At 37.9% G+C, this 26,872-nt stretch overlaps 1 protein-coding gene across 39 annotated transcripts in view; it reads left to right on the forward strand.

Annotated features, from left to right (window-relative positions):
* The window catches only part of EPB41L2 (erythrocyte membrane protein band 4.1 like 2), a 225,776-nt gene that overhangs the window by 126,564 nt on the left and 72,340 nt on the right, over window positions 1-26,872 (forward strand). For all 39 annotated transcript variants that reach the window (XR_004267794.1, XR_004267795.1, XR_004267796.1 and 36 more), the window contains exons 4-5: window positions 10,565-10,669; window positions 26,637-26,679. Coding sequence is in view for 35 of the 39 variants with exons in the window: in XM_032274787.1 (XP_032130678.1) it covers window positions 10,565-10,669; window positions 26,637-26,679 (148 nt within the window). In the remaining 4 variants the exon portion in view is untranslated. The remainder of the gene's footprint in view (window positions 1-10,564; window positions 10,670-26,636; window positions 26,680-26,872) is intronic.

Below are 26,872 nucleotides of genomic sequence, written 5' to 3' on the forward strand. Positions count from 1 at the left end.
GTTCTAAGCGGGCTGGAGCATCTGTGTAGCCAGAGTTAGGAACTGCTTTGAGAGGACTCACATTAAGGCTGTAGGAGGTCTTATTAAGTGCATGTGTGGGTTCATTTACTTCACAGCTGTTTAACTCTAATTGGTAGCTGAATTTTGTTATGATTTGTTTTAAGCAATGCCTAGGACATAGTAAGGGCTTGATAAATATTAACTATTATAATTGTTATTATATTTTAAAATCCTGATTATCTGTTTTTCTCAGGATTTTACCAGCTTTCTTAATTTTTGATGAAAATACTTAAGTCCTATGCCTTGGATAAATTCCTGGTGTTCTTATATTTCATCACTATGTGACTTAGAAGGGCCGTAATGTAAATGTATGCCACTTACATATTTACAATGACTTTGCAATTTAAATAACTTACTTAGACTGAAAAATTAAACCCTATTTAGTACATTTACAAGTAAGAAAAATACCCCCACAAGATTTAAAAATAATATATTTTATCTTGTACTTTTGGATTATCGCTAGTGTTTAAGGACTTTTCCTTTGAGAGTCAGAAGAGAGACATTGGCTAGAACCAGTTGCATTACAAAAATGTAGACTGTCAAAGGTGAACTTATTTCCCACTGAAATAAACTCTAAGAGTAGAAATATAGTTGGTTTTTGCAGATGAGAAATTGCAAATTTAGCAGGCTATTTAGCAGCTGTTCACTTAGAGCAAATGAAGATTCAGATAATTCTTCCTCATAAGCTAGAATACTATTCCATTAAACTTTTATTACCAAAGGAAGGCATTTATGGAATGCCTGCAGGGCTGCATTTTATGAATGGCTGAGCAACTGACACATATTAGAACTGACATAGGTGTTTATTGTTTCGTTTAAGCAAAAAATACATGTACTTTTTTGTATAAAGTTTGTAGATATTTACATGTCATCAAATATGGTTTTCTTAACAAGCCTTAAGATCTATTGCTCTGGGGCTTTTTTGAGGTTTTCTGCGTCTTCATTCCATAGGTTGGCTTTGGGTTTGTTGTGGAGCTAGAGTGTAGGTGTGAGTAGTAGGAATTGGTTCCTGAAATAACCTTCTGCACACCTGTTTGGATGTTTGGAGGTAGAGGTCCTCCAAGTGGGTATACCCTGGTCTACTAGCTGATTCTTATGTCTTGAAAACTCATTATAATTTCTGGACTACAGGAAATGAAAACTACAAATATCTAAGAAATAAATTTGTGTGAAGTTGTGAATCATATATTAAAAGCTTAATATTGTTTAAAACTAAAAATTAGCACTGATTTTATTTGTTAAAAAAAAAAAAAAAAAAACAGGGCCATGTCATAGATTTCAATTTGTTGTTGACAGTGAGTTTTTTGTTTGTGCGTTAATAATGTTGGTAGCAGGATTTCAGATTTTTTTGGTGCCATTTTCCGTATAGTATTAAAGTGAAATACATTTTTTCTATCTTGTTTAAGCTTAACAAGTTGCTTATGAGATTAATTGTATGCTCAGTTAAGAATTCTGTAATATTTCGAAACCCAGCTGACTGGGGTGGAAGAACATTCCACTGAATACTGCTTTTAGACGTGATGGAGTTGGAAGCATTGTGCTCATGAAATAAGGGTCTTACTTATGTAACATGTAAGAAGGGCAAGTACTTCTCTCCTTGAGGAGTCAATTAAAGTGTACATGTGATTTTATTAAAGGTGAACCTGTGTGCTTCTGGCTTTACTAGATTTCCTTTAAAATTATTGCAGGGTCCAGTTACTGGAGGGTATCTTTCCAGTCTATTCTAGTCTAGTGTGTGTTTTCCTAAATAGCAGCTTTTTAATTTTAATTTTTAGCAACTGAAACTACATTGAATGGTATTTTGTGTCATTCCTGTCAACAACATTGCAAAATTCCCGCAGTATTCTATCATAATCCCCTGAATCCTGTGGAATGGAAAAGATGTGAAGATCCTTAATGAACTGTGATAAGTTTTCCTTTCACCCTCCTTTCCTTTTAGTTTAGTTTTTAAGGAATAGTATACAAAAACAATTTCTTTATAGTGATTTGTAAGAAACCAACATGTTTACATAAATCTGATATCTGTCTATCTTAACTGTATACATGTATACATATATGAAATTTTCCTGATTAATGAAAATTAAGTTTGAAAAAAATTTTTCAGTTACTTAAAAAAAAGAGAAAGGAACAGTTGCTGTGGCTCATGCCTATAACGCCAGCACTTTGGGAGGACAAGGCGGGAGAATTGCTTGAGCGCAGAGGTTAGAGACCAGCTTGGCCAAGATGGTGAAACCCCATCTGCCTTTAACAACAAATTTTTAGCCAGGCATGGTGGCATGCACCTGTAGTCTCAGCTACTCAGGAGGCTGAGGCAGGAAGATTGTTTGAGCATAGAAGTTTGAGGCTGCAGTGAGCCAAGATTGTGCCACTTTACTCCAGCCTTAGCAACAGAACCAGACCCCATCTCTGAAAAAGAAAAGAAAAAATGTATATACATATGTCTTCTATATTTATGTATCTACATGCATATGTTTGTATATTATATATATCTTTTTTGAGTATTTGGGAAAAATGTTTTCAAACTGAATTCTTATTAATGATCAGGGAAACTTTTCTTAATACTCTTCCTTTACTGTAAATGTCTCATTTACTACTGGAATTATGTTTTTAACATACACACAAAATCATTGACCAGGGTTTCTTTTTCCTGGGGTTTGAATGAACTTTGGGACAGAAATGTGTTGACAGCTCCCTTAGACTGGTAGGAAAAGAATTATCTGATAAATCACAGCCTTAGGTTATTTAAGACACTCTTCTTCTGTACGGTTTTATTGGATTCCCTTCCCCCGCCAACAATGTGTCAGTTGTTGTGTTTGCTCTGTGCATACCTTTCTTTCCTTGGCCTTTTATATTTGCATAGTGTAGTTTGGAGCTAGTGCAAAATACATAGCTTCAAGGCTGTAATGTATAGATTGCATTGTGCACTTCCCATCAGCGTCTCCTCGGTACACAATAACTGCAGTGTGGAGGGCCCTCCGTGGAGACAGTGATGGTGTTTATAAAACGCCAGTGGTGTGTGGCGTTCACTACAATCTGCCGGGTAAGCAGTTGCACAAATTCCTCCAAGTTGAGAGGGCTCCAGAAATGTCATGTTTTGGCCTCAGTATTGAATGCCACAAATAACAGCACAGGCATGGGGGACTTTGCTCAGCCTCTCAGATTCCAGCCTGCCTTTCTTTGGCTGCATATGCAGTAGATTTTGTTGCCTCTTTTTCTTTTTAAATGAAAGTTCTCAAAAGGTAGCTTTCTAATTTTTGAATAATGTGTTTTGAGCCCATCTACATTGTCTTGTTTTGTCTCTCTTCTTTGGATATCCATAATATGCTATGTAGGTGTTTTAAAAAACGAAAACCCTGATACCTGGAAAGTAGACCAAAGGGCTTTTGTTGTTATTGTTGTTTGTGGGTTTTTTTTTGAGATGGAGTCTTGCACTGTCCCCTGGGCTGGAGTACAATGGCACGATCTCATCTCACTGCAGCCTCTTCCTCCTGGGTTCAAGCAATTCTCCAGCCTCAGCCTCCTGAGTAGCTGTAATTAGAGGCACCTGCCCCCACGCCCAGCTATTATATTTATTTTATTATTTTATTTTTTAGTAGAAACGGAGTTTCACTATTTGGCCAGGTTGGTCTTGAACGCCTGACCTTGTGATCCATCCGCCTTGGCCTCCCAGAGTGCTGGGATTATAGGCGTGAGCCACCACACCTGGCCTTTTTGTTTGTAAAGTTTTCAACCCATTAACTTTATATTGCTAGTAAGTGGTATAAGTAGGGTTAGGGAGAGGCAGACAGAGGAAAAATAGATAGCTAAGCTTGTTGGCATTTAATATAAAGTTATATTCAAAATACTTGCTTTTGAAGTGTATTTGGCAAATTTTATTAACAGTTGCATGGTTTTATTGTTGAACGAACTTGATGCTACATTGTCAGAATAGAGATTGACACAGTGTGTGCTTTATGAAGATTCTACTGTAAGAACAGAAACAAAGCAAAGGCATGCTTCAGATAGCAAGAAGAAATGACAGCAAAAGTGATGTCTTGGTGAAGGAATGTGCAAGACTAGAAAACCCCCTATCCCTTCTGCATAAAGATGAGGTATGGCCTACCCTTAAGAGGAAGGGGCAGATTGGCTTTTTTGCTTATGTCATTTCTCTAGTTCCCAAAAAGTATTTGGAAATGCTCTAGTTTACTAAGGAAGAGTATAAGCACAATGTAGAATTGTGAAAATGAGGTGTTGGCCTGTGCTGGTCTTCTCCCAGAATCCAGTTGGCAGTGTGTGTTTGGTTTAGGTCCTTGAACATCATGGGTTGGTAGTCCATGAGCTAGATCAAGAAGATTGTGTGAGAAACCAGAAGGCCAGAATTCTAGACTCAACTCAGCCAACTTTTTGACTGGTCTTAATGGCATTGAGCCGTTCATTCCACTTGCAGGTATCATTTGGCCTACTAGTCAGCTAAATATTCAGTTGGAGGCATTGAAGTAAGATGTACTTTTTCTTAAAGAACTCAATATCTGAAAGTAGTAAGTATCAAAAGGAGTAGAAGAGTAAGTGCCATAGATGTGAAAGAATACTTTTGAAGGAGAATGATGAACTATTGGGAGATTGGAATAGGCTTCATGGGGAAGGATAATTTGAAGATTTGTTTACAAGTAGAGGTAGAGTTTTGACACTTGGAAATAAATCAGGGGAAAAAATTAGAATATGTCTTGATAAGTCAGTAAGTATGTCTCTTTATCTGGGACAATACCCCCAAATTGCTGTGAAAACTAATGAAGCAACTACGTGTACTGGTATCTTAGGTGCGAGTTATGAAGCAAAATTATGTGTGTATTTTACTTGGTTAACAAATGTGTATTTGTAGTCCTTTAATGCAGTAGAATTCAAGTTATTATTTATTTAAAAAAATTTTACTAGGAGAAAGTTACTTTCCTGGATAGAAGTGTAGAATATTGGTATATATTACTAGCGCACATAAGAATTTAATTATTTTAAAAGAAATTTGGAAAATCAAACTGAAAAATTAGATAAACTCTCTATAACCTTACTTTTCTTATTTGTGACATAAGGAAGTTGGATTAAATAACTGAAAACTTTAAAATCATATTTAAAATCAATTATTATTTTAGAGCAGCTCAAAAAGGTATTGTAATTTCAGCTGGCTTTAATGAATTCATGTAATAAGCTAAACATTTTATTGATCACTTTAAACATACTTCATTTAATTCTCTTATCACCACTATAAGGTGGGTACTTATAAAGAGAGAAAACTGAGGCCTAGAGAAGTTACGTAACTTGCTGTGGTTGCAGAGCTATTAAGATAGGGCTGGGGTGAAGCCCAGGACACTGTGATAATACTACAGTACTTTTCTTCCATATTGTTAAGAATTGGTGATTCTCAAGAAAGATGGAACATCCCAGAATCTGGCGGGAGAGGAAGAACTATCGTGAAGAACAATTTCAACTTATATGCCCCCGTACGTTTTTATGTGCTACCATTATACATTGTACCTTGGTTCTTTACCCCCACCCCAAACAGAATTGTTATTTATGGAGTGTTTTGTGAACAGTGTGAAGACAAAGTTGTGAGCCATTGGATGGTATTGCCATCCAAGCCTACCCAATCAAGTTTGATTGCAGATTAGTACTGTAAAATGTTGTAACTTGGACCATTCACATGTAGCATTTAGTATGTGTCTCCTGACAATCTGATGCTTTTTAGAATGTAAGAAGAAATGTGCTACTTACTTTGTTTGCCTTTTAGAATAAGCCTCCAAAGCGGATCTGTTTTAGGTTCCTTAGGAGTGAGTTTTCTGTGTTTTTTTTTTTTTTTGTTACAAATTTCCTTCTCAGTCCTTCTTTTTATTCTCTAGCTTATGTTTAGTTCCCTCTTGTCTTGATGACTTTATTATAGCTATTTAGAAAAGTAATACATGTTAGAACCTTTTAAATGTTGAGTATAAATAATAAATTAGTAGAATGAAATCATTGTAGATTAATAAATTTTATTAATTTTGCTAGGGATTCAGTGAGCTTTCTTAATTTGAAGTTTTACAGCATTGTTTCTTTTAATATTGCCTTTCCTTTATTTCTCTCATCTCCATCTAGGACTCTGACAAGATATTTGTAGACCCCTCATTCTGTCCTCCATGTCTGTGAAGTTCTTTCATATTGTCCTTCCCTTTGTTTTTCTCAGCCACATTCTGGATAGTTGTTTTCAGATCTGTCTTACAGTTCACTGGATTTCTCTTCAGCTGTGTCATATCCTGTCCATTTGGAGTATAACTTAGTTACTATAGTTTTCATTTCTATGTGTTTTATTTTGTTATTTTGAAAACCTGCTTTTTGATAGTCACTTTTTCCTTAGTCATATTTTAAAACATTTCTTATAAACACATGAAACATACATATTTTGTGTTTTGTACTTGATAATTCTATTATGTGCAGTCTCTGAAGATGTAATTCTGATACTGTGTCTAACTTTTAATTATGGTGTCTGGTTTCCTGATTTTGTGATTTTTAATTTATGTTTTTTGAGATTTTTGTCTATGAGAATTTCTTGCTTCTCTTAGGCAGCTAGGCACAGGCTTCTCTCAGGCAGCTCGGCACGTCTTGGACTAGTTTAAAATGGATTTTCTTTTGGCATTTTTGAATCAAACAGGTGTGATACCAGTGTCTACATCTGTGTTAGGGTCAGATAGTGGTACAGGTTGAGGATCTTTTATCTGAAATGCTTTGGACTAGAAATGTTTGATATTTCAAGTTTTTTTTTTCAGATTTTGTAATACTTGAGCACTCCAAATCAAGAGATTGGAAAACCGAAATGCTCCAATGAGCATTTTGTTTGAGCATAATGTTGGCATTGAAAAGCTTGTGGATTTTGGAGCATTTCATATTTTGGGTTTTTGGATTTGGGATGGTCAACCTGTAATTCTTTCCTATCTCATTTCTTGAGGTGTGGTCTTTAGAACAGTAATTCTGTTGTAGAGTACATTAGTAAATGTTGTATTAAAAAATAGTGGGCTTTTTTGCTAAATAGTTTTGGGAAATGTCAAGTTTCCTAAGTGAAAGGAATGATGGGAAACAGGGTTTTTGCATTGCAGAACTCCTTAGGGTATCTGTTACACAAATAGATGTTTTGATGCTCAGTAATAACATGCAATAAGCAGATTTTTTCTTGTCCTACTCTACTGCTCTTTTTGGGAATGAGGGGTATATATAACTCATGGGACGAGTGGGACCAGCAGAACATAACTTTGGCAAATATAGGTTGGCATCTTGATACTGGCTTCTGCCAATAGCCTTCTTGCCGTCTCCACTGTGTTTATACCACTTTATGACCATGTGTGTGTGTGTACGTGTGCGTGTGTGTGTGTTCTGTATTTAAACTCCCTGAGGGATGTTATGATTGTATCTGCTATTCCTTATCACCAGAGTAAAACATTGTCATTGAGCAGAGCTCTTGTATCAGGCTGTCTCATAGGCCATTGGTCACTTCTCTTTGGGCCAGTTGGGCCAGGTTATGTCCAAATTGGTAGATACATAATGCTTTATTTTTGGCTTCCCAGTTATTTTCTTTCTCTGCCAGTTGCTTATACATTTCCGGAGACCGTGTTTGTTGTACTCGTCATTGATTCCCCGGTATCTTAACATAGGAACAGACACATATGGATCAATATAGATTGAGTCTTAGCTTGGCAAGCCTTCACAGTCACCTGAGAGTTGGACAGTGTAACCAGCAGTCATATTGCATGGCTTGTTTATTCTGGATGGCCTCCTTTTTCATTTCACTGTATCCTCCAGTGTCTTTTGAACAGAAATTGACTCAATCTCTATAAACATCCAAAGTAAAAAGTAAGCTCTATAAACATCCAAAGTAAAAAGTAAGTTATTTTGAATATCTGTTTTCTCTACCTCAAAAAATCATTTCCTCCTCTAAGATTCACTTCAGATATCATATTCTTGGTGAAGCTGTAATTTCTCTAACTCTCATTTACTCATCCCATTTCTGGTGTTCCAGTAGCACTTTGTGCATCGCTTTCTCAACATGTGCTTCATGGTGTTGCATTTTTGCTTTTCCTTCCAGATTTTGAGTTCATTGAGGGTGGAGAGGCAGATGGAAGCTTAAGTAACCTGTATGTGCAATCAGGATCTCATCAAGAAACATTGAGAATATCTGTTTCCTGGAGAGAGAAGGAAAGAATAGTAGAGAAGCAGTCTTAGCATCTAGAAACATTTTGTTGTTTGTTAGATGTGGGATAGCAAAAGAATATTTGACAGCAGAGTACAGCTATGATTGGTTGAGGCATATTCCATCTCACTGGGTTAATTTGATTCTCACATGAGCTCTAAGGGAGTTATTATCCTCATTTTACAGTCAGGGAGACTAAGTGGTTTTCCATTGTCACACTGGTCCAGTAATAGAAAATACTTACAAAATGTTGAACGATAGAGGAACTAGGTCAGATAGAGGAACTGGTCTAGCTGTCATGCCAAAACCTCATGTACGGCCAGCATACCAACACTAAATTGTAGTGATGAGCTATGTGGGTGTTTTTTTCCTCTTAATCCTGTAGGGGAATTCTGTCCATGAGGGTATGTTCCTATTTTTGAAATGGAAGCCAATGAGAAAGTGTGAATTATTAATAAGAGTTGACTTGAAGCTAATGTTAGAATTGGAGGATGTTTTCTCCTTGAACTGAGAAGTGTCTTTGGAGACATCAAGTGTCTTCAATATCTTTTTTACCCTAATTTCAAACAGCATCATAACCAATTGTTATGTACTGCAGCTCTTTTAGTACTTGTGGTATCTGGTATCTGTTACCCTCATTTCACAGATATGCAGATTAAGGCAAGCAGACGTTAAGTGTGTTGCTGTGGGTCACATAGCTTATAAATAGTGGAAGTGTATTTAGAACCATGGTGTTTGGCACACAGAGCCGAATGCTCTTATTCTCTACACTGTATCTGTATATACTTTTAACGTATAGACAAACAAGCACATATCTATCTTAAGCATACCCAGTGATTTAATTGGCTGTAAAATCCTGATTGTGAGCCTATAGTATGTATATGGCACATTGCTTTTTAAAATTTCTTATTATTTATGTATTTATTTATTGAGTATTGAGATAGGGTCTCATTGTCACCCAGGCTGGAGTGCAGTGGCGTGTACACAGCTTACTGTAGCCTCCGCCTCCCAGGCTTAGGCAGTCCTTTCACCCAGCCTCCCGAGTAGCTGAGACAACAAGCACACACCACCACACCTGGCTAATTTTTGCATTTTTTTTTTTGTAGCGATGAGGTTTTGCCATGTTGCCCAGGCTGGTCTCGAACTCCTGAGCTCAAGAGATCTGCCCACCTCAGCCTCAAAGTGCTGGGATTACAGGCTTGAGCTACCATGCCTCGTCTTACATTGCTTATTATGTTGAAATAATGTAATCTGTGTAGCATTCTCCTTCTTCCCTTTACAGTTTGATGCAATTCTATTCTTTTGAGAAGTGTTACCATAAAAGGCATAATAATAAAAGTACCAGATTCTCCTCCTCAAGATATATGTAGGGGGAACATTAATTTTCACACACTGGATGAACTAGTGCACGTTTTAATAGTGAGAGGGCATTCATTTTGAGAATGGAAAAGTCTGATGGCTTTTTCTTTTTCACTAGCAATCCATTGGTGGCTTTTATCAGTGCATCTGGGGAGGAGGCGTGTGTCTGACCTGACCTCACAGTTGTGTTCCAGGGGTGTGCATCTTAATTGGAAATGAGTCCCCACTCTGCTTATGTTTTGCCATTGATTAGACAATGAGCTTTTCTTCTATGGCTGTCAAAGACTCCTACATCTCTGTTCATAGCAGCTTCTTAAATTAAAAAGAAAAATCTATTCAAGGTAAAAATATGTTAAGCCCTTAGAGGCAGTTGATTTCTTGTCCCACTTCCATTATCTTGTATTTTTAGAATTTATCCTAGGGAGCGAACACCGTATCATTCTCTAGGAAAATTGTAAATAGAAGCATAACTTGTATAGAAAAAAAAGTCTGTTCTACAGATACCATAGAACAAAAATAAAACATAAACCTTAAGTGCTGATAGGATAAATTATGTTAGTATATACTGAATACTAGAGCTAACTGATTTTCCTAGGGAGTAGTATACTTTATAGATATGAGCCACCTTGAGGAATTGAGGGAAGCAGTTTCAACATTTTTAAAATAAGAAAATGAACAGCTAACATTTTGCTTTTTTAGTCCTTTTTATATTTATATCGAGTAGCAATAAAGCAGATGGTGCTTGCTTATGCTTTTGTTTTAGATTTTATGCTTTGTATATGTGTGCAGGGTGGGAGGGCTAAAGTTAAAAAATTAATCACTTTTATATTGTTAGAAAATGATAAAACAAATATTTAATGTTAATTTATAATAAATCATGTATCTGATGTGATGTCTTTTATTTATAGCAGTCTTGGAATCTTTACTACTTGAAAAGTAAACTTACTATTTTTTCTCCAGAAACGTGCTAAGGGACAAGTGTTATTTGACAGAGTGTGTGAACACCTCAATCTCTTGGAGAAGGACTACTTTGGACTTTTGTTTCAGGAAAGCCCTGAGCAGAAAGTAAGTGATTTCAAGTTTATTTGTATCTTTTTAGAACATATTGTATTTATTTTTCTTAAACAGTTTATCTCAGTTTAAAATTTAGCTATAAAATAACTTAGGTGTTTATTATGACTTCACTGTGAAATCTGGTAAATACTGAAAAACTGTCTTGTGTAGAGAGAAACCACCTGTAGCTTTTTGGCATGTGTGTGTGCATGTGTGCACGTGCTTTGCACTTACAACATGAGCAGACAGAATAGAATGTCATCAGTGGAAAATTGATGTTCTGGCGTAAGGATAACACAGACTAAATGGTATCATTTCAATCACTTTTGGCTCTCAGTCACTCAATCCGGCCTTTTGCTACCAGGTAAGTAAAGAAGCTGATCACATCAGCTCATATTGTGCAGTCACCTGTATGCTAGGTATTAAGGCATACCTGAAAAGCAGGGACGGTAGCTTATTGGAATGATTCTGTCTGAGAATACCAAGAACACTTGCTCACAGTGAAAGGGGCTACTCTCCATTATCTGACATTCAAATTACAGTCAGTAGAACAGAGCAATCAATAGAAGGACAGAAGTGTGAATTTTATTTGCCTATGTTGCTATCATTGTTTGTATTTACACGTCCTACTAATGAAATAGAGGATAGTAAGGGTGATAATTATATATACTTTAAGTTTTCTCTACTTGCTTTGCTTTAAATACTTGGTATCTAATTTGTGGTTTAATTCCATGTTTAGACTAAAGACAATTAAATTGCATGGCTGCCTGCTGAGTAGTACACCAGTATTCTTAATAGAACTCTGTTTAGAGTACTGTTCTCAGATGTAATAGCACATTTGACTAAATAAACTAGGTGTTTTTTAGACTATAAATTATAAGGTGGTCTTGATATTGTTTCCAATTATGTGCTCTTCTGTTGGTCCTAAAAGCTGCAAAAAAGGAAGTGGTGGGAATTTGGTTAGGACTACCTACTTTTTTTGAGATTACATACTGTTAGATTCATAGGAGCATATAATATAATCTTTGTAAAGCAGAGGGACAATTCAGCATGTTGTACAATACATAGGATAACATGTTATCTTAGTAGACATAGGATATACTACATTAAGAAATCTGGGCTGGGCGTGGTGGCTCATGCCTGTAATCCCAGCACTTGGGAGGCCAAGGCAGGTGGATCACTTGAGATCAGGAGCTCAAGACCAGCCAGACCAAGGTAGTAAAACCCTGTTTCAACTAAAATTACAAAATTTAGCTGGGCGTGGTGGCATACGCCTGTAGTCCCAGCTACTCGAGAGGCTGAGGCAGGAGAATCGCTTGAACCCGGAGGCAGAGGTTGCGGTGAGCTGAGATCGCGCCATTGCACTCCAGCCTGGGCGACAGAGCGAGACTCCATCTCAAAAAAGAAAGAAAGAAAAAAAAAAAGAAATTTGGTATTTTTGGAATACCAGTTTTGCATAAGAAAGAGTAGTATTTATTTAGATGGTAAGATATACTATTTTTTTATTTTGACAACTCTCAATTTATGTGTCCACTTCATAGCTTTCACTGAATCTCAGACTCATATTCTTAACTGCCTACTGGATGCGGGAATTGACAGTTCTCTCTCTGTTGTCTGTACCTTTAGTACACACCTTGTTTGTGTGTTACTCTTTCTCTCATTATTGTGTGAATTCCTTGATAGTAGAAGCTATGCCTTAACTTATCTGTGCAGCCTCTGTATATGTAGACATTAACTGCTAGTTATTACCTGTGTGTCATTTCACACCTATAAGGATATCCACTCTCATGAAAATAGAAAATAGCAAGTGTTGGCAAGGATGTGGAGAGACTGGAGATGATGTGTACTGTGGGTAGGAAGGTAAACTGATACAACCACTCTGGAAAACACTGTGGAGCTTCCACAGAAGGTTAAAACTAGAACTACTGGCCAGGCACAGAGTGGCTCACGCCTGTAATCCCAGCACTTTGGGAGTCCAAGGCAGGTGGATCACGAGGTCAGGAGTTTAAGATCAGCCTGGATGACACAGTGAAACCCTGTTTCTACTAAAAATACAAAAATTAGCTGGACATGGTGGTGCGCATCTGTAGTCCCAGCTACTTTGGAGGCTGAGGCAGAAAAATTGCTTGAACCTGGGAGGCAGAGGTTGCAGTGAGCAGATATCGTGCCATTCCATTCCAGCATGGAAAACAAGAGTGAAACTCCATCTTAACAACAACAGCAAAATAGGACTACTACATGATCTAGCAGTCCCACTTCTGAGTATATATACAAAATAATTGAAAGCAAGATCTTGAAGAGATATTTAGATACCCGTGTTCACTGCAGCATTATTCACAACAGCCAAGAGATAGAAGCAACCTAAATGTCCATTAATGGGTGAATAAAGAAAATGTGGTACATACATACAATGGAATATGTATGTACCTATCAATACATACTCAGCATTGAGAAAGAAGGAAATCCTGTTGCATGTTATATCATGGATTAACCTAGAGGACACTATGTTAAGTGAGTTAAGGCAGCCACTAAAAGACAAGCACCGTAGGATTCCACTTATATGAAGCAGACTCATAGAAACAGAGAGTAGAATGGTGGTTGCTAGGGGCTGGCAGAGGTAAAGTTTCAGTTTTGCAAGATGTGAAAGTTTTAGAGATCTGTTGTACAATGAGAATAGTGTTTACATTACTGAACTGTACATTAATAAATGGTTACAATGGCAAGTTTTATGTTACGTGCCTTTTACCACAATTAAAAGTAACCCCACTGGCTGTGTAAAAACCAGTATGCTCGCTGCTGAGGTTGTAACCATAAACAGTGAGAACCGAGACCCTGCCCTCAGGGATGTCCCTGCTTATGTTTTAGTTGAGGAGGCAGAGTGGAAAAGCTAATTCTGCAGTTACTGAATTTTGACTGCTACTCTGCAGGAAAAAGTCAGGATGCTAACAGGAAGACCCTGCTTAGCAGGAACTGATGCATAAGCAGAAATCTCATGTGTGAGTGGACTTTGGCTGGGCGATGGGACATGGGAAGCACATACACGAGGCCCTGAGACTGGAGCAGCTGTCTGCTTAAAAACTGGAAAGAAGCCTGGTGTGGGTTAGTAAGGGAAGGATGAGATCAGGCTAGGGGAAAGGGTGGGTGTTAATGAGGCTCAGATCATGCAGGGCCGTTTAAGGCTACATGTTAAGGCTTGGGACATTTCCTTTTTGCTAAGAAAAATGGCAAACTGTTGATAGGCTGAAGCAAGGATGTAGATGACCAGTTTTGTCTTTAAAAAGGTCACTTTGGTTGATGGTGGGAATGGGATGAGAGGGGACTTGAGTAGGGCTGCGCACCCAAAGCACAAAAGTAGCCTTGAGTAAGGTTGTCGCAGTGGAAGTAGAAAAGCCAGTGATTTAAGAGAGAGTGAGAAAGGAGGCTGACTTAATCTGATGAATGATTTAGCATGAAGGATGACAGATACCAAGAATTAAGGCCTGGGTTACTGGATGGTTGGAGGTGTTCAGTAAGAAGGAAAGGAGGACTCTGTTGGGGATTGGTAGGGGATATCTGAGTGTAGTTTCTGACATACCGAGTTTTAGGTTCAATAACTTATGGAAAGAACAAGTAAATAAGTGAATTTAGTTTTGGATGTGGCTTAAAGAATGGCAGCCTGCATGGAACAAATACCCCACTCTAGATATAATCTGTCTTAGCAGTGCAGGGTGCATGGGGTAGCTTTATTTCCTGACATGAATATCATATTTATGTGGAGGCTTGTAACCAGGTGTAGTCCTTTGTAACTTACCTGTTTTTAAAAGAATCAGAGGTGGCTTTTACCATAAAAATATTCCAAATAAAGCAGAAATGGCTAACAGCTGATCAGTCTGGATCATTCTGGTATTCTCTCTAGGCAGCACGCACAATTCTAAGCATCTTACCTGTGTTGTCTCATATAGTTCCCAGAATAATCCTAAAAGGATTATTATTATTATTATTATTATTAATAGAGGATTATTATTAACCACAATTTTCGATGCAGAAATTTGAGGCATAGAGAAGTTAAAGAAGTCACCCAAGGTCACCTAGCCAATAATGTTGGTGATAAGATTCAAATTCAGGCAAAAAACTCAGAAGAAAAAAATAAATTTTAGATTTTAGGGAAAATGCAACAGTTGTAAACTTTCTGTCAGTCAAGGTAAAAACGGGCACAGTTTTTTTTATAGCTATCATAACTGGAAAGTAGAAGAATACCAACTTGCCTCAGAGGAATTTTTCATGTTCTCAAATTCTGAAAGTCACCTTGCAAGAATTTACACATGGGATGTTGAAGGACATTGTGAGCTGAGTTCCTAGGATGAGTTTCACAGGTGATGTTTCTATTATATTGTCAATAAATTTAAGGGCATGAACTAACTTATTGTTGGTGATTCTGTGAAGGTCCGTGCCAGTGCTGCTCAAAAGAGACTTCTTCCTTTGTGTTAGAATCACCTGGGGGATGGATTTTCAATTAGGTATCTTATTTATCTCTCTCCTACCTCCATTGTTCCTAAACACACATGTGCGCATGCGCACACACATAGCAATGCACGTTCATTGGGTATGCCGTAATTCCTCCCTTTCCAGTTAAAACATAGTGCCATTAGTATTTAATTTACATGTAGGATGTTGAAGGATGTTATAGGCTGAGCAGGGATATGTCCTATTCCTCAGATATGTTGGGCCAGAAAACAGATTAATCTTTGGTCAGGCTAATATTTTCAGGTATATAGCTTTCCAGTAATCTAATTCAATTCAATGATAGAGGTTAATATACCCTGTCCTAAATACCAGCTGGACATTTATTAGGGACCATATAGACGACACTTTCAAGCTTTACTACCTGACAAGGGCCTGTGGTATGAATATTTTATATTGTTATATTAAAGCAGATCTATAAATTTTGGAAATCATATGAGCGGTTTAGTGTTGAAATTCAATTATAGCTATTGAGAATTATGGCCAGTATTCTGGATGTGGACCAGGAAGGGACATTCTGCACAGAAGAAAAGTAATTGTTCCAGCATGAATTATCATGATGTGGGCGTGGAGCTTCAAGTTGTCTGAAGGGCTGGAGGATGTGGCAGTTACAGCCTCTCCAGAAAGGAAAGACTTGTGAGGGGTAGGCAAGTTGGCAGGGGGAGGTAGGGACTGGTGTTGCAGCTGTGTTTTCTCATGAGCACACTGTTTTAACTTAGATCATGGGTTAATTTGGGGTGACTTTGTGGGGAGTGCTAATGGAGTTTATGGGAAAGCAGCTGGAAAAATAAGCAAAGATCATTCTTTGGATCTTGCATCTCATGCTGAGGAATCTAGATTTTAAGTAGGAGGTAGCATGGTCAGATTTGGGTATCAGAAAGAACCTGTTCATTGTGTGAGGCGAGATTATAGGGGATTGAGACCAGAGGCAGGAAGGTCAGGAGATGGTTACAGTAGTTCAGTCCAGAGATGATAAAAACTAGGGCAGTGGTACCAGGACTGAAGAGAAAAGAACAAAAATTCTGCATAGGTAATATCCACAGGACTTTGTAACTGTCATCTCTGAGCTATGGCAGCAGGTGGGTGGGGGAAGAATTGGGGAAAAATCCTAGGTTTCAGGGTTGGGTAGCTGGGGAGCTTGATGGAGACTTTTACAAAGGGACTTTGGAGGAGGAGCAGCTGTTTGAGGTATACTAGGGAGCGGAGATGGAATTTAATTTCTATTTTGCCAACTTGGATATGTTTGTAAGCTGTTGGCTAGGTGATTGGTGAACAGGGAGTAGGTGAAGGATGAAGAACATTAACAGTAAAGAATTTGAGAAGCTGGGTGTGGTGGCTCACACTTGTAATTCCAGCACTTTAGGAGGCCCAGGCAGGAGGATCACTTGATCCCAGGAGTTTGAGACCAGCCTGGGTAACACACTGAGACTTTGTCTCTACAAAAAAATTAAAAAATTAGCCAGGCATAGTGGTACATACCTTTAGTCTCAACTACTTGGAGGAAGGGAGAGGGGTGTTGAGGTAGGAGGATCACTTGAGCCAAGTAGGCCGAGGTAGCAATGTGCTATGATTGCACCACTGCACTCTAGGCAACAGAGCAAGACTCTGTCTTTAAAAAAAAAGGAAATTTGAGAGCGAGTGTAAACTATTGTTTAAAGAAGTGCTTGGCTGTGGAGAAAAGTACAGATGGGAGAATGATACTACAGAATATAGACCTGCAGTGTCCGATACAAGTTTCCATGATGATGGAAATGTTCGATACCTGCACTGTCCAGCATGGCAGCCATTGGCTATTGATCACTTGAAAGATGGTTAGTGTGTCTGAGAAAATCAACTTAAATTTTATTTGCTGTAACTAATTTAAATTCAAATAGCCTCATGTGACCAGTGGCTATCATATTGCACAGCGGAGAGAGTTTACTAAGAGTTTTGGGGTTGGCAGATTTACTTTGATGGAAATCACTTTGAGTTTAGCTATGAGAAAGCCCAAGAAAAGTTTATCGTTGAAGAGAGAGGAGAGTGACTGTGATGATGAAAGTCATGAAGAGGATTAGCCTTGAATAAAGAGGTGATGTCATCCTGAGTCTGCAAGAAACAGAATAAGAGGTGACACAGTTGTTAAAAAAAAATCTTAGTTGAGCAAAGTGCAGCCTCAAATCTCTGTGAAATAGAGGGTAAAAACATTTTCTTAAGAGTGACTAGGGTAGCAGTGGGACAGGAGAGGCAGCCAACCAAGAATTAGTATGTGGATTGCAGTTAACAGTTCTGCTGAGATTTTGGGGAAGGGGGTCCATAAAATTGTGATGGGAGCAGAATATATTTGTGTGCGTTTTTCTTTAATTGCCATCAGCAACCTGAGTATCATAGTTGAGAAATGGATTATTAGCAAGGTTCTCAGTTAACTGTGTTCATGGAGGCAATAGTAGGAGGACAAAGGATTGTCAAGTCTGGAGTTGCTGATGAGATGTCATTAAGTTGATTATTCACAGGGTCTCGGGAAGGAAAATTCCTAAAGCTGTAATAGGCCGATGAACTGGGAGAACATGGCTGGGGCAAAGGATGAATGTTCAAAGATGTTGGAGAGCAGATACAGTGGGGACAAATGGGTAGAAAATTAGGAGAGGTGGAAGTGATTGCATCTGAGAATGGGCTGTTGAAGCCGAAGGAGATGAAGAGCCGAGTGATAATGACAAGACCCGGGGGTGTGGCCGTGGAAGGGGATAGCTGAAGTCAAGGAGAGTTTAAGATCATTAAGGAAGAAAATTCTAAGATAAAGGTACATTTGGTTGGATCTACTGTCGCATTTTCATTGATAAAAAGATGCTAATGCTAAATAAGGAATTCATAATTCCTTATTGTACATGGTAGTTTCTCTTATGAAAGGTAAGATGAACCTATAAAATCATATACATGCTATGTATATAGGCTTTAACTCAAAAACTTTGGGAACTAAAGAATTAGGTCTCCTTCCTGAAACATTCACTTTTCAGGAGTGAATATTTTATTATAATTAGCAATATATTTAATTATTAATATATAATCTATCATGATTATATATTAATAATTTTGTTTTGTGCAATTTAAAAAAATTTCTACCTGCTTATGTAGACAAAATCCAGTCCTCAAAACATCTAGGCAAAACAACTCTTATTTTTCCAAAATAGATTTGTATGGTATCCTATTTTTTTCCCAAAGAAATTTATTACTATTATACTAGCTCAGCTCAGTCAGTCCTGCTTTGTTTAAAACCCATCCAGTTTTAACAACAGAATATAATGATATAAGCATCTTGCTTTTTCATGCTGAACATTACCTGTACTTACGGGAAATTTTGATACTTACTTCAACGCATTATACAGTGAAGGTGAATGAAAACCATGATTGTTTGTATAAAAATTTTTCATGGAGAGAAAATTTACACATTCTTTTGGTTTTAACAGTACTATATCTCTCATAGTTGAGACACTGAGATGAAAGCCTTTTTAGTTCATTCTGAGTATGACAATCTATCATGGTTAGTGTTAAAGCTTTTTAATGTCTATTGAGAGTGCTTATATAAACTTTACTATGGAAAATGTTGTAAAAAATATGTGGAATCAAGAAACATGTTATTCAATATGGAATTCCAAGTCCATATAGTTCCTGTATTCATGTCTAAACAAAACCATCATTAAAGGTTTTGGACTCTCTCTAAAGGGAAAAATACTGTCTTGAATTTTTGATGTTAATAGTTTGGCATTTGGCCCAAAATGACATTATAATGTAATTTGGCTGCAAGCTATATTGAAAAAGGAGCTTGTTAGAAATGTAGTTGATATCCACTGCTAACTTTATGAAAATTAATTGAAGCAGTCATCTAAGAGTCAGACCATTTCCTTCCAGAAACTAGAAGTAAAAACTCAAATATTAAACTGTTTGCGTATATAAACTATTCTTTAATAAAGTCCTACATCCAATCCAGTTAAACTTTATAATCCCGCATTCTCCCAGATGTGTAGTGAATGTTTCACTGTGATACAGTGCCTGTAACTTTTCTCCTAACACCAGCATTACGGTAGAGTTCTTTTAAACCCAATTTAGGCAAAGGTATATTAAAGGGATCTGTTTCAGTGCTATAAATTTCTGTGAGAAAATGCAGATTCTAGACAAAACTATTTTTAACTTTTAACATTTAGTAATACACTGTGAATTGGATTGAATTTGTTAATTTCTCTTACCTGGCCAAATTAGAGATCACCTAAAGCAAATGAGGGAGGCATGGCGAGGCATTTGAAGAAACTTCTAACTCTGGGATCTTAGGGTCTAACTTAAAGGGGAATTAAATGAGTGACATAGATTTTTTTTTGTAGGGGTTGGGGGAAGGAACTGTTAAAGAAAAACCTATTCTAACGCTTGTTAAAATAGTAAGGCGGATTTTATTCAGGACTGTTGCAATAAGTATAAGGACCTTTGCAATGGGGTTTTGCAGTAAGCAAGAGAGATTGGGCTCAATTCCAGATACAAGGAAAAGTGGGAATTTATAGTCAAGGAGCAGGGTGGGGGTCTGTAGCTGGAAAACTGCTAAGAGGAAGCATCAGGGGGCACTTAGGGGAATTCTGGCTAAACCAAGCTAACAGGATTCCTGCTGAAGGCAGACGACAGTGATCTGTCATCACTTGGGGGATAGTGGAGGATGAGGAACCCCCTCAGAAATCCAGGGTGATTAGTTATCAAGGGTGGGGGATTCTCACTAAGCCAACTTACTAACAGGATTCTTGCTAAAGTTGGATTTTGTGTAGATGGATACAGATGTCCAAAAGTTGAAGCTAATTGGGAAGAGGATTCAGAAGCACCTGACTAAAGTTTGGTCAAGAAAAGACTCTTTGTCAGAACTAGAAGATGGATTTTGTGACTGTATTTTGAGTTGTTATCAGATCAAGCGTGGTCGGGACCCTGCCCTGTGCAACCGCACACCCAGACTACTAATAGGATGCTGCAGGTTGATGACTGTGGTTGTGTATCTGTGTCAGGTGAAAGTGATTAGCAAGTAGAATCAAAAGACCTGGCATTCTTTGGTGCAGCTATTGTGATGGGGAGGAATTCAAAAGATCACTTAGATAGGGAATGTGGAAACTGCCCTGCCAGGGCTTTCTGCAGGAAGCTGTCAACAATTAGGTTTACTCAGTGAAGACTGACAAGCCAGTAGGACTTGAAAAATGTCTCTCTATATTTAGCTTTCAGGAAAAGAGAGGAATTTCTACATAAATAGAACTCCAGCGCTATATTACTGGAAGAGTGGTTCAAGGACCAGCAGTGTTGGTACCATGCCGAAGTTTCTTAGAAATGAGGAATTCTAGTGCTCACCCTAGACCTGCTCAAATAGTCTTTATTTTGACTAGATATTCAGGTGATTCATATGCCCCTTTAAAGTTTGAGAAGCACTGATGAAGGGGTAAACTATTTTGATGTAGCAGAGCATTATAGGAATTTGAAATGTCATGAAAGCCATGGGAGTAGGGGAGTCCTAGTGATCCCATGTGTTCGTGGTCCCAGAAGTGTTAAAATATTCATAGCCACTGAGGCAAGAAAGTTAGACCATTTCCCAAATATGGACATTTGGACCATATATTCTCTGAGGTTCTTTCCAACACTGTATTCTATGAATATAAATATAGTATCATGATTCATAATTAAGCTTTTTTCCCCTAGATGTTTCTGTCACTAGAGCGTAATTGAGAATCATCTTCAACACTTTTTCTGGGAATCTGTATTGAAAATGTTATAGGGGAAATGTTGGAAGACACTTTCATGCTCAGATTTGTGGCAGATAAAGAGTAAGATTAAGGAGCTTCTCTAATTAACAGAAAGACTTTAGTGTAAAGTATATATAAGTACAGTTATTCGCTGTGCTGCTTAGTTAAAAAAAATTTCTGTAACCTTTTAAGGGAGGAAAAAAAAAATCCCACCTCTTTTTGTGCCATGGATTCCTTTGGCAGTCTGATGAATTCTACAGGCTGCTCTTCAGAACAGTGTTTTCTATGTATAACTATAATAAAGTATACAGGGCTACAATGAAAGCCAATAACTAAGTAACATGAATATAGTGACCCTATTTTGTAAACCTGAAGTCTGATTTATTAACTTTTTGTGGGCAGAGATATTCATGTAGAGATTAAATTCTTTAGTGCATATAAATAGTAATCTAAAATTTGAGACAAATAATAGGTATGCGTATTAGTTCATTTTTACACTGCTGATAAAGTCATACCTGAGGCTGGCCAATTTAAAAAAGAAAGGTTTATTGGATTTAACAGTTCCACATGGCTGGGGAGGCCTCACAATCATGGTGGAAGGCAAGGAGGAGCAAGTCACATCTTATGTGGATGGCAGCAGGCAGAGAGAGGGCTTTTGCAGAGAAACTCCCATTTTTAAAACCACCAGATCTCGTGAGACCCATTCACCATCATGAAAATGGGATGGAAAGGCCCACCCCCAACATTCAATAACCTCCCACCAGGCCCCTTCCACAACACATGGAAATTATGGGAGCTACAAGATGAGATTTGGGTGGGGACACAGAGTCAAACCATATTAGTATGTGTTTTTATTTCTATGTTAATCTTCAATGTCTAGTCTAATAGCCACTGTGATTTCAAAATATTACCTAGCATAAATTATATATATATATATATATATATATATATATATATTTATTTATTTATTTTTTTTTTTGAGACAGAGCCGTGCTCTCTTGCCAGACTGTAGTGTAGTGGTGCAATCTTGGCTCACTGAAACCTCCACCTCCCAGGTTGAAGTGATTCTTCTGCCTCAGCCTCCCGAGTAGCTAGAACTACAGGCGTGTGCCACCACGCCCAGCTATTTTTTTTTTTTTTAATTTTTAGTAGAGACAGGATTTCGCTGTGTTGACAAGGATGGTCTCAATCTCTTGACCTCGTGATCCACCTGCCTCAGCCTCCCAAAGTGCTGGGATTACAGACATGAGCCACCACACCCAGCAATAAATTGTATTTTAAGATCTGCAGCTACTACAATGTGATATGGAAATGTTTTTTGTTTCTGCTGGTGACAAAGAGGTGCTGCTGATATTATTAACCAGGTTTTTTTTCTGCTATGTTCCTAATTGACAGTGATGCTAAGTTTCAGTTAGAAGTTAGTGAAAATAAACATGTGACATTTTTTCCCCAAACTTGAGTTTATTATCTCCCGATTTCATGTTTGAAGGTGATTTAATGATACTCGATATTCTAAGGTCTCATTTTATTTTTAGTTTACTTATGATGGAAGCCTGTTTTAGGATTCCTTGTAACTTTTATTATTAGTGCCTTATTTTACCAGTTGGTCATTCAGGAGATAAATATTTACTGCGTTCATGTTTTGGGTTTGGAGTGGGAGTAGAGAGGGGAAAGTGATGAGGATACTGAATTGAGTAAGTGACTGTTCCGCCCCTTAGGTAGTTTGCAAAATACTTCTTTTGTTTATTTTTTAATAAACCAAGATAAATTTTTTGAAACCTGATAAAGGTTTCAGTTTTCGAGTTTTGCATAGTTGCTTATACCTTAAGATTCGGGAAACACTGAGAAAATCCCTGTCTTGCCTGATCTTGAATTGCCTGAAGCTGTCACTTTCCTGGGTCCTTTCCCTGGAGAATGTTTTAGGATGTTCCCAGGAGTGGTCCAGGGACAAATCTCTTTTAAAAAATTTGCCAGGTGGGTTTTTACACATCAGCCAAAACGTAGAAAAGCTTAGCCGGATAATACTTTAACATGTACATGGAAGCACTTAGACTAGTCATACCTGTGACTGTTTTCATGAGAAGGGATCATGTTACTGATGTCTTCATTTCCAAGAAGAATGTTTTCTACACTAAGGCAGCTTTATATAGAAAGGGCTGACATGAGACATTTTCTCTGAGGAAAAGGGGTTTGGTTTTCATTTCATCTCTCCTATGAATATCGTAACCCTATTTTGTGAACCCAAAGTCTGATTTATTAACTTTTTGTGGGCAGAAATATTTATGTAGAGATTAAATTCTTTAATATATGTAACACACCACCTATGGAAATATAAAATTATGTGAAGAAGAGATATATACTAAAAGATGATAATTTAGTTTTATTATTGCAGATAGTGACCTGCTAATGTTGAGGTACTGGGGAAAGTACTTGCATGCATATTTATTCTTTAGGAATAAATATCGTTCGAAAACAACTACCCTATGAGGTAGATGTTGTGATCTCCGTTTTGTGTTTGAGGAAATTGAGGCTTGAAGCCAAAAAATGTGCCTAAGTTACAGAGTTAATGCAAAACCAGAATTTGACAGCATGTATTTCTGAATCCAAAGTTTATATATGTGGCCGTAGTAGCCGAATCTTTGTCTAAAACCTGGCAGTGAATACTGTAACATATCATGGGGTGAGTGGGGTGTTGTGTGTTGTGCTCATGCACCCCCATACATTTTTCTCATTGTCTGATGGCATTTTCCACCTTTTTGAGTCTGCTTCTTGGTCCACCCAGCCCTCCTCCTTAAGCGTCAAACCAAGAATTTGGTTATTTTTATTATTTACTTTTATTTTTATTTTATTATTTTTATTGTTTACTGTATTTACAAGTTTGGTTTACTATTTCTTTGTAACTCATAATGTAGATCATTAATTTGTGTTTCTTTTAAGTCATTTTTTGTTTTTTTACTTAGGAATTTATGATGCTATATCCCACCTACCATTTAAGTACTCATTAGAGATACTTATTCAAGTAAAAATAATTGTACTAAAAATAATATAACTTGTGATCATTTAAGATGATCACAGCATGGAGAGAAAGGAGGCAAGCAATGGGCGTTACCAGTCAGCAGATATTTAGTACTTACTGGTTGCCTAAAACTGCCAAGAACCCTGGAAGATATGAATAATACGGTCTCTTCCACCCCTTGCAAAGCTGTAGTGCTAGGGATTGAGAAGACAGCCTAATGCTTGGCAAGAATGGAGCTTAACAGTGTGAACGTGAAGGTGTTTAGAAAAGAGAAAACCAGGTGAGGAAATCATGCTGCTATTTGATCACATCAGGTAAACTCCACCCACTTAGTCGTTGGGTAGGGTTGAAAGTAAGCCATTTCAGCCTTCAGTAATCTCTCTGGCAGTGTTGTGGAAAGTGGTCTGAGAATGACACGAAGTCTAAATTTGGCTGGCAGACTTTTCACTCATATTACTGGGCTTTTAGAGCTCTCCTGACTCTCACCATGGCCTGCAGAAACTGTTAGGTAATTTGTACAAGGGCTCGGTGCTTTAGGTGAGAATAGAAGGTGCCAGGTGGTTGAGACACAGGGTTAGTCCTTGAGATCGCAAGCTTCCACCATCCTCTCCTGGAACAGAGAAGGGTCCTTTGTTGCTCTTCTGTGCTGGGATCTATACCAATGCTCACACTTAATGGAACAGGGCATTTGGAAGGGTCTGTCTTTAAGACCAGCACTGTCTCCTCTACTCTCTTCTTTCTCTGTGTTAATGTTCTGGGGATTTTTTTTTCTTTTCTTTTCAATTTGGCACCATCTGATTCTGTTTTTCTTGCTATGGTTGTTCCTTGGGTAGAAATTCCACCCATTTGCTTTCTCACCGCTCTCCCAGCCTCCAACCAGTCTGGGCTAGAGGCTGAATGATGTGTTTTTTCATTCTTATGCACTCATCAAGGCTGGCCATTTGTGAGCCAGCTGTTGGGTGGGACAGCAGCTGCAGTGCATGCAAACTGAATGGCAGACTGTTTTCCCAAGGGAGAATTAGAGCTGCTCCCTCACATGGCACTGGAGGCCCCCTTAGAGAGGCCTGCTGCCCCTCACATGAGTAGTACATGCAGCTGGGATACCAGTAATACGAAACTAGACCATGCTCTGGCAGTTCTTTATGGAGAGGTTTGAATATAACCAGTGTTAGAACAGAACCATGCACACCTTGGATCCTTGCTGCCCTGAGTGCAGGCCATGAACAGTCGTGAAACCCGAGGGGGCCGTGCAGCTCTGCTTTCACAGCATCTTACTCTTTTACTTTTTAATAGTATCAGTTTTACCATTTTAATATGTTATTAAGACAGCAAGTTATTTTCTATGTACTACGCATTTTAATTGTTTGCTTTATATATCTGAATAAAATTCTGTGTAAGTACAGATGTTACAATACGGCGGTCCCCAACCTTTTTGGCACCAGGGACTGGTTTTGTGGAAGGTAGTTTTTCCACAGACCGGGGCGGGGGTAAGGGAATGCTTTCGGGATGAAACTGCTCCACTTCAGATCATCAGGCATTAGTTGGAAGAGTCTCATAAGGAGCGTACAGCCTGGATCCCTCTCTTGTGCAGTTCACAGTAGGGTACTCTGAGAATCTGTGCTCCTCTGAGAATCTAATGCCAGTGGTGATCTGAGACGAGGCAGCGCTCAGGCGGTAATGCTCACTTAGCTGCTGTTCATGTCCTGCTGTGCAGCCCAGTTCCTAACAGGCCACGATCAGTACCAGTCCATGGGATGGGGCTGAGGACCCCTGTTATATTATTTTGGATACTGCTTAGAATGAATAAAACTAAGTAGAGTTATTTATTTGAATTAGTTTATTGTCTCTCGAAAAATGCACTATGTTAGTGATAACTTGAGGATAGAAAAATGTAAATATAAAAATATAAACAAAAAAACCTCAGTTTTTTTGGATTGATCTTTTGCTGATAGCTTTGAAAAACAAAAATTTCATGTCCTTGGGTGGTTCAAACCTACTGGTTTAAATTTGGTCTTTTTTGCTTTAAGATATTTTAATAGCTTCCTAGCATTTTTCTGAAAGCTTTCTGAAGGAGCAGACATGAGAGGAAAGTGAAAGGGAATTCCTTGTGATTGTTACCTCCAACTTAGAATGAGGTTAAGAAAAAAGAGGGATGTTATATTAAGACCAGGAAGGGAATTATTGTCTCCAATCTGACCTTACCTCTCCTTACAATTACACAGTTGGAGGGAAAAGGAAGATTAAGGAAGAGAAGTAGTTGGCTTTAGGAGTTGAGATAATTGTGTTTGATTGGTATATATATACTTTTAGCCAACAGTTTCCATTTTCACACTTTATCCTTCATGATTAAGAACCCATTTTTGCCCTTGAGGAGCTCCCATTTCAGTGTCTGCAGGGGCTATTAGTTGGCAGTTCTGCTATTGAATAAAAACTACCTGAATATTATGTCTCATCATTTGGACCATTTTAGATGCAAGAGAATGAGGCCCATGAGACCTACCTTAAAAGCGTTTGAATATTGTATTTATAATACACACTTAACACATTTACACACATATATACTTAAAAACAAAGCAATACTTAGCCCAGTGGAATGCCAATAGGTGAAAGTTGCTTTGAATAGGACTTTGTTAAAATGTGTTTATACTTGCATAAGTATGTAAACTGTGAACTGTTCTATTTTAGACTCTAGAGTATATTTCTTATGAGTTAATTTTTTTCCCTCATGCAGAACTGGCTAGATCCTGCAAAAGAAATAAAGAGACAACTGAGAAGTAAGTATTTATATAATCATACTTTGAAGTTAAGGTAATCTTGATATCTATTTGTGAGATAAATGGTCAGTGACAGAATGGTCAGTTCTATTGTGCATTTATGCTGTCTTAGAAGTTAATAGTACTAATAATATTTTTGTGGAATTGTGACTGTTTTGTACATGGCTCAGGGGCTTCTACTTTTGCGAAGGTT

Source organism: Sapajus apella, unplaced genomic scaffold (genome assembly GCF_009761245.1).
Source record: "Sapajus apella isolate SASKATOON/1434 unplaced genomic scaffold, GSC_monkey_1.0 scaffold6, whole genome shotgun sequence".
NCBI classification, from domain to species: Eukaryota; Metazoa; Chordata; class Mammalia; order Primates; family Cebidae; genus Sapajus; species Sapajus apella.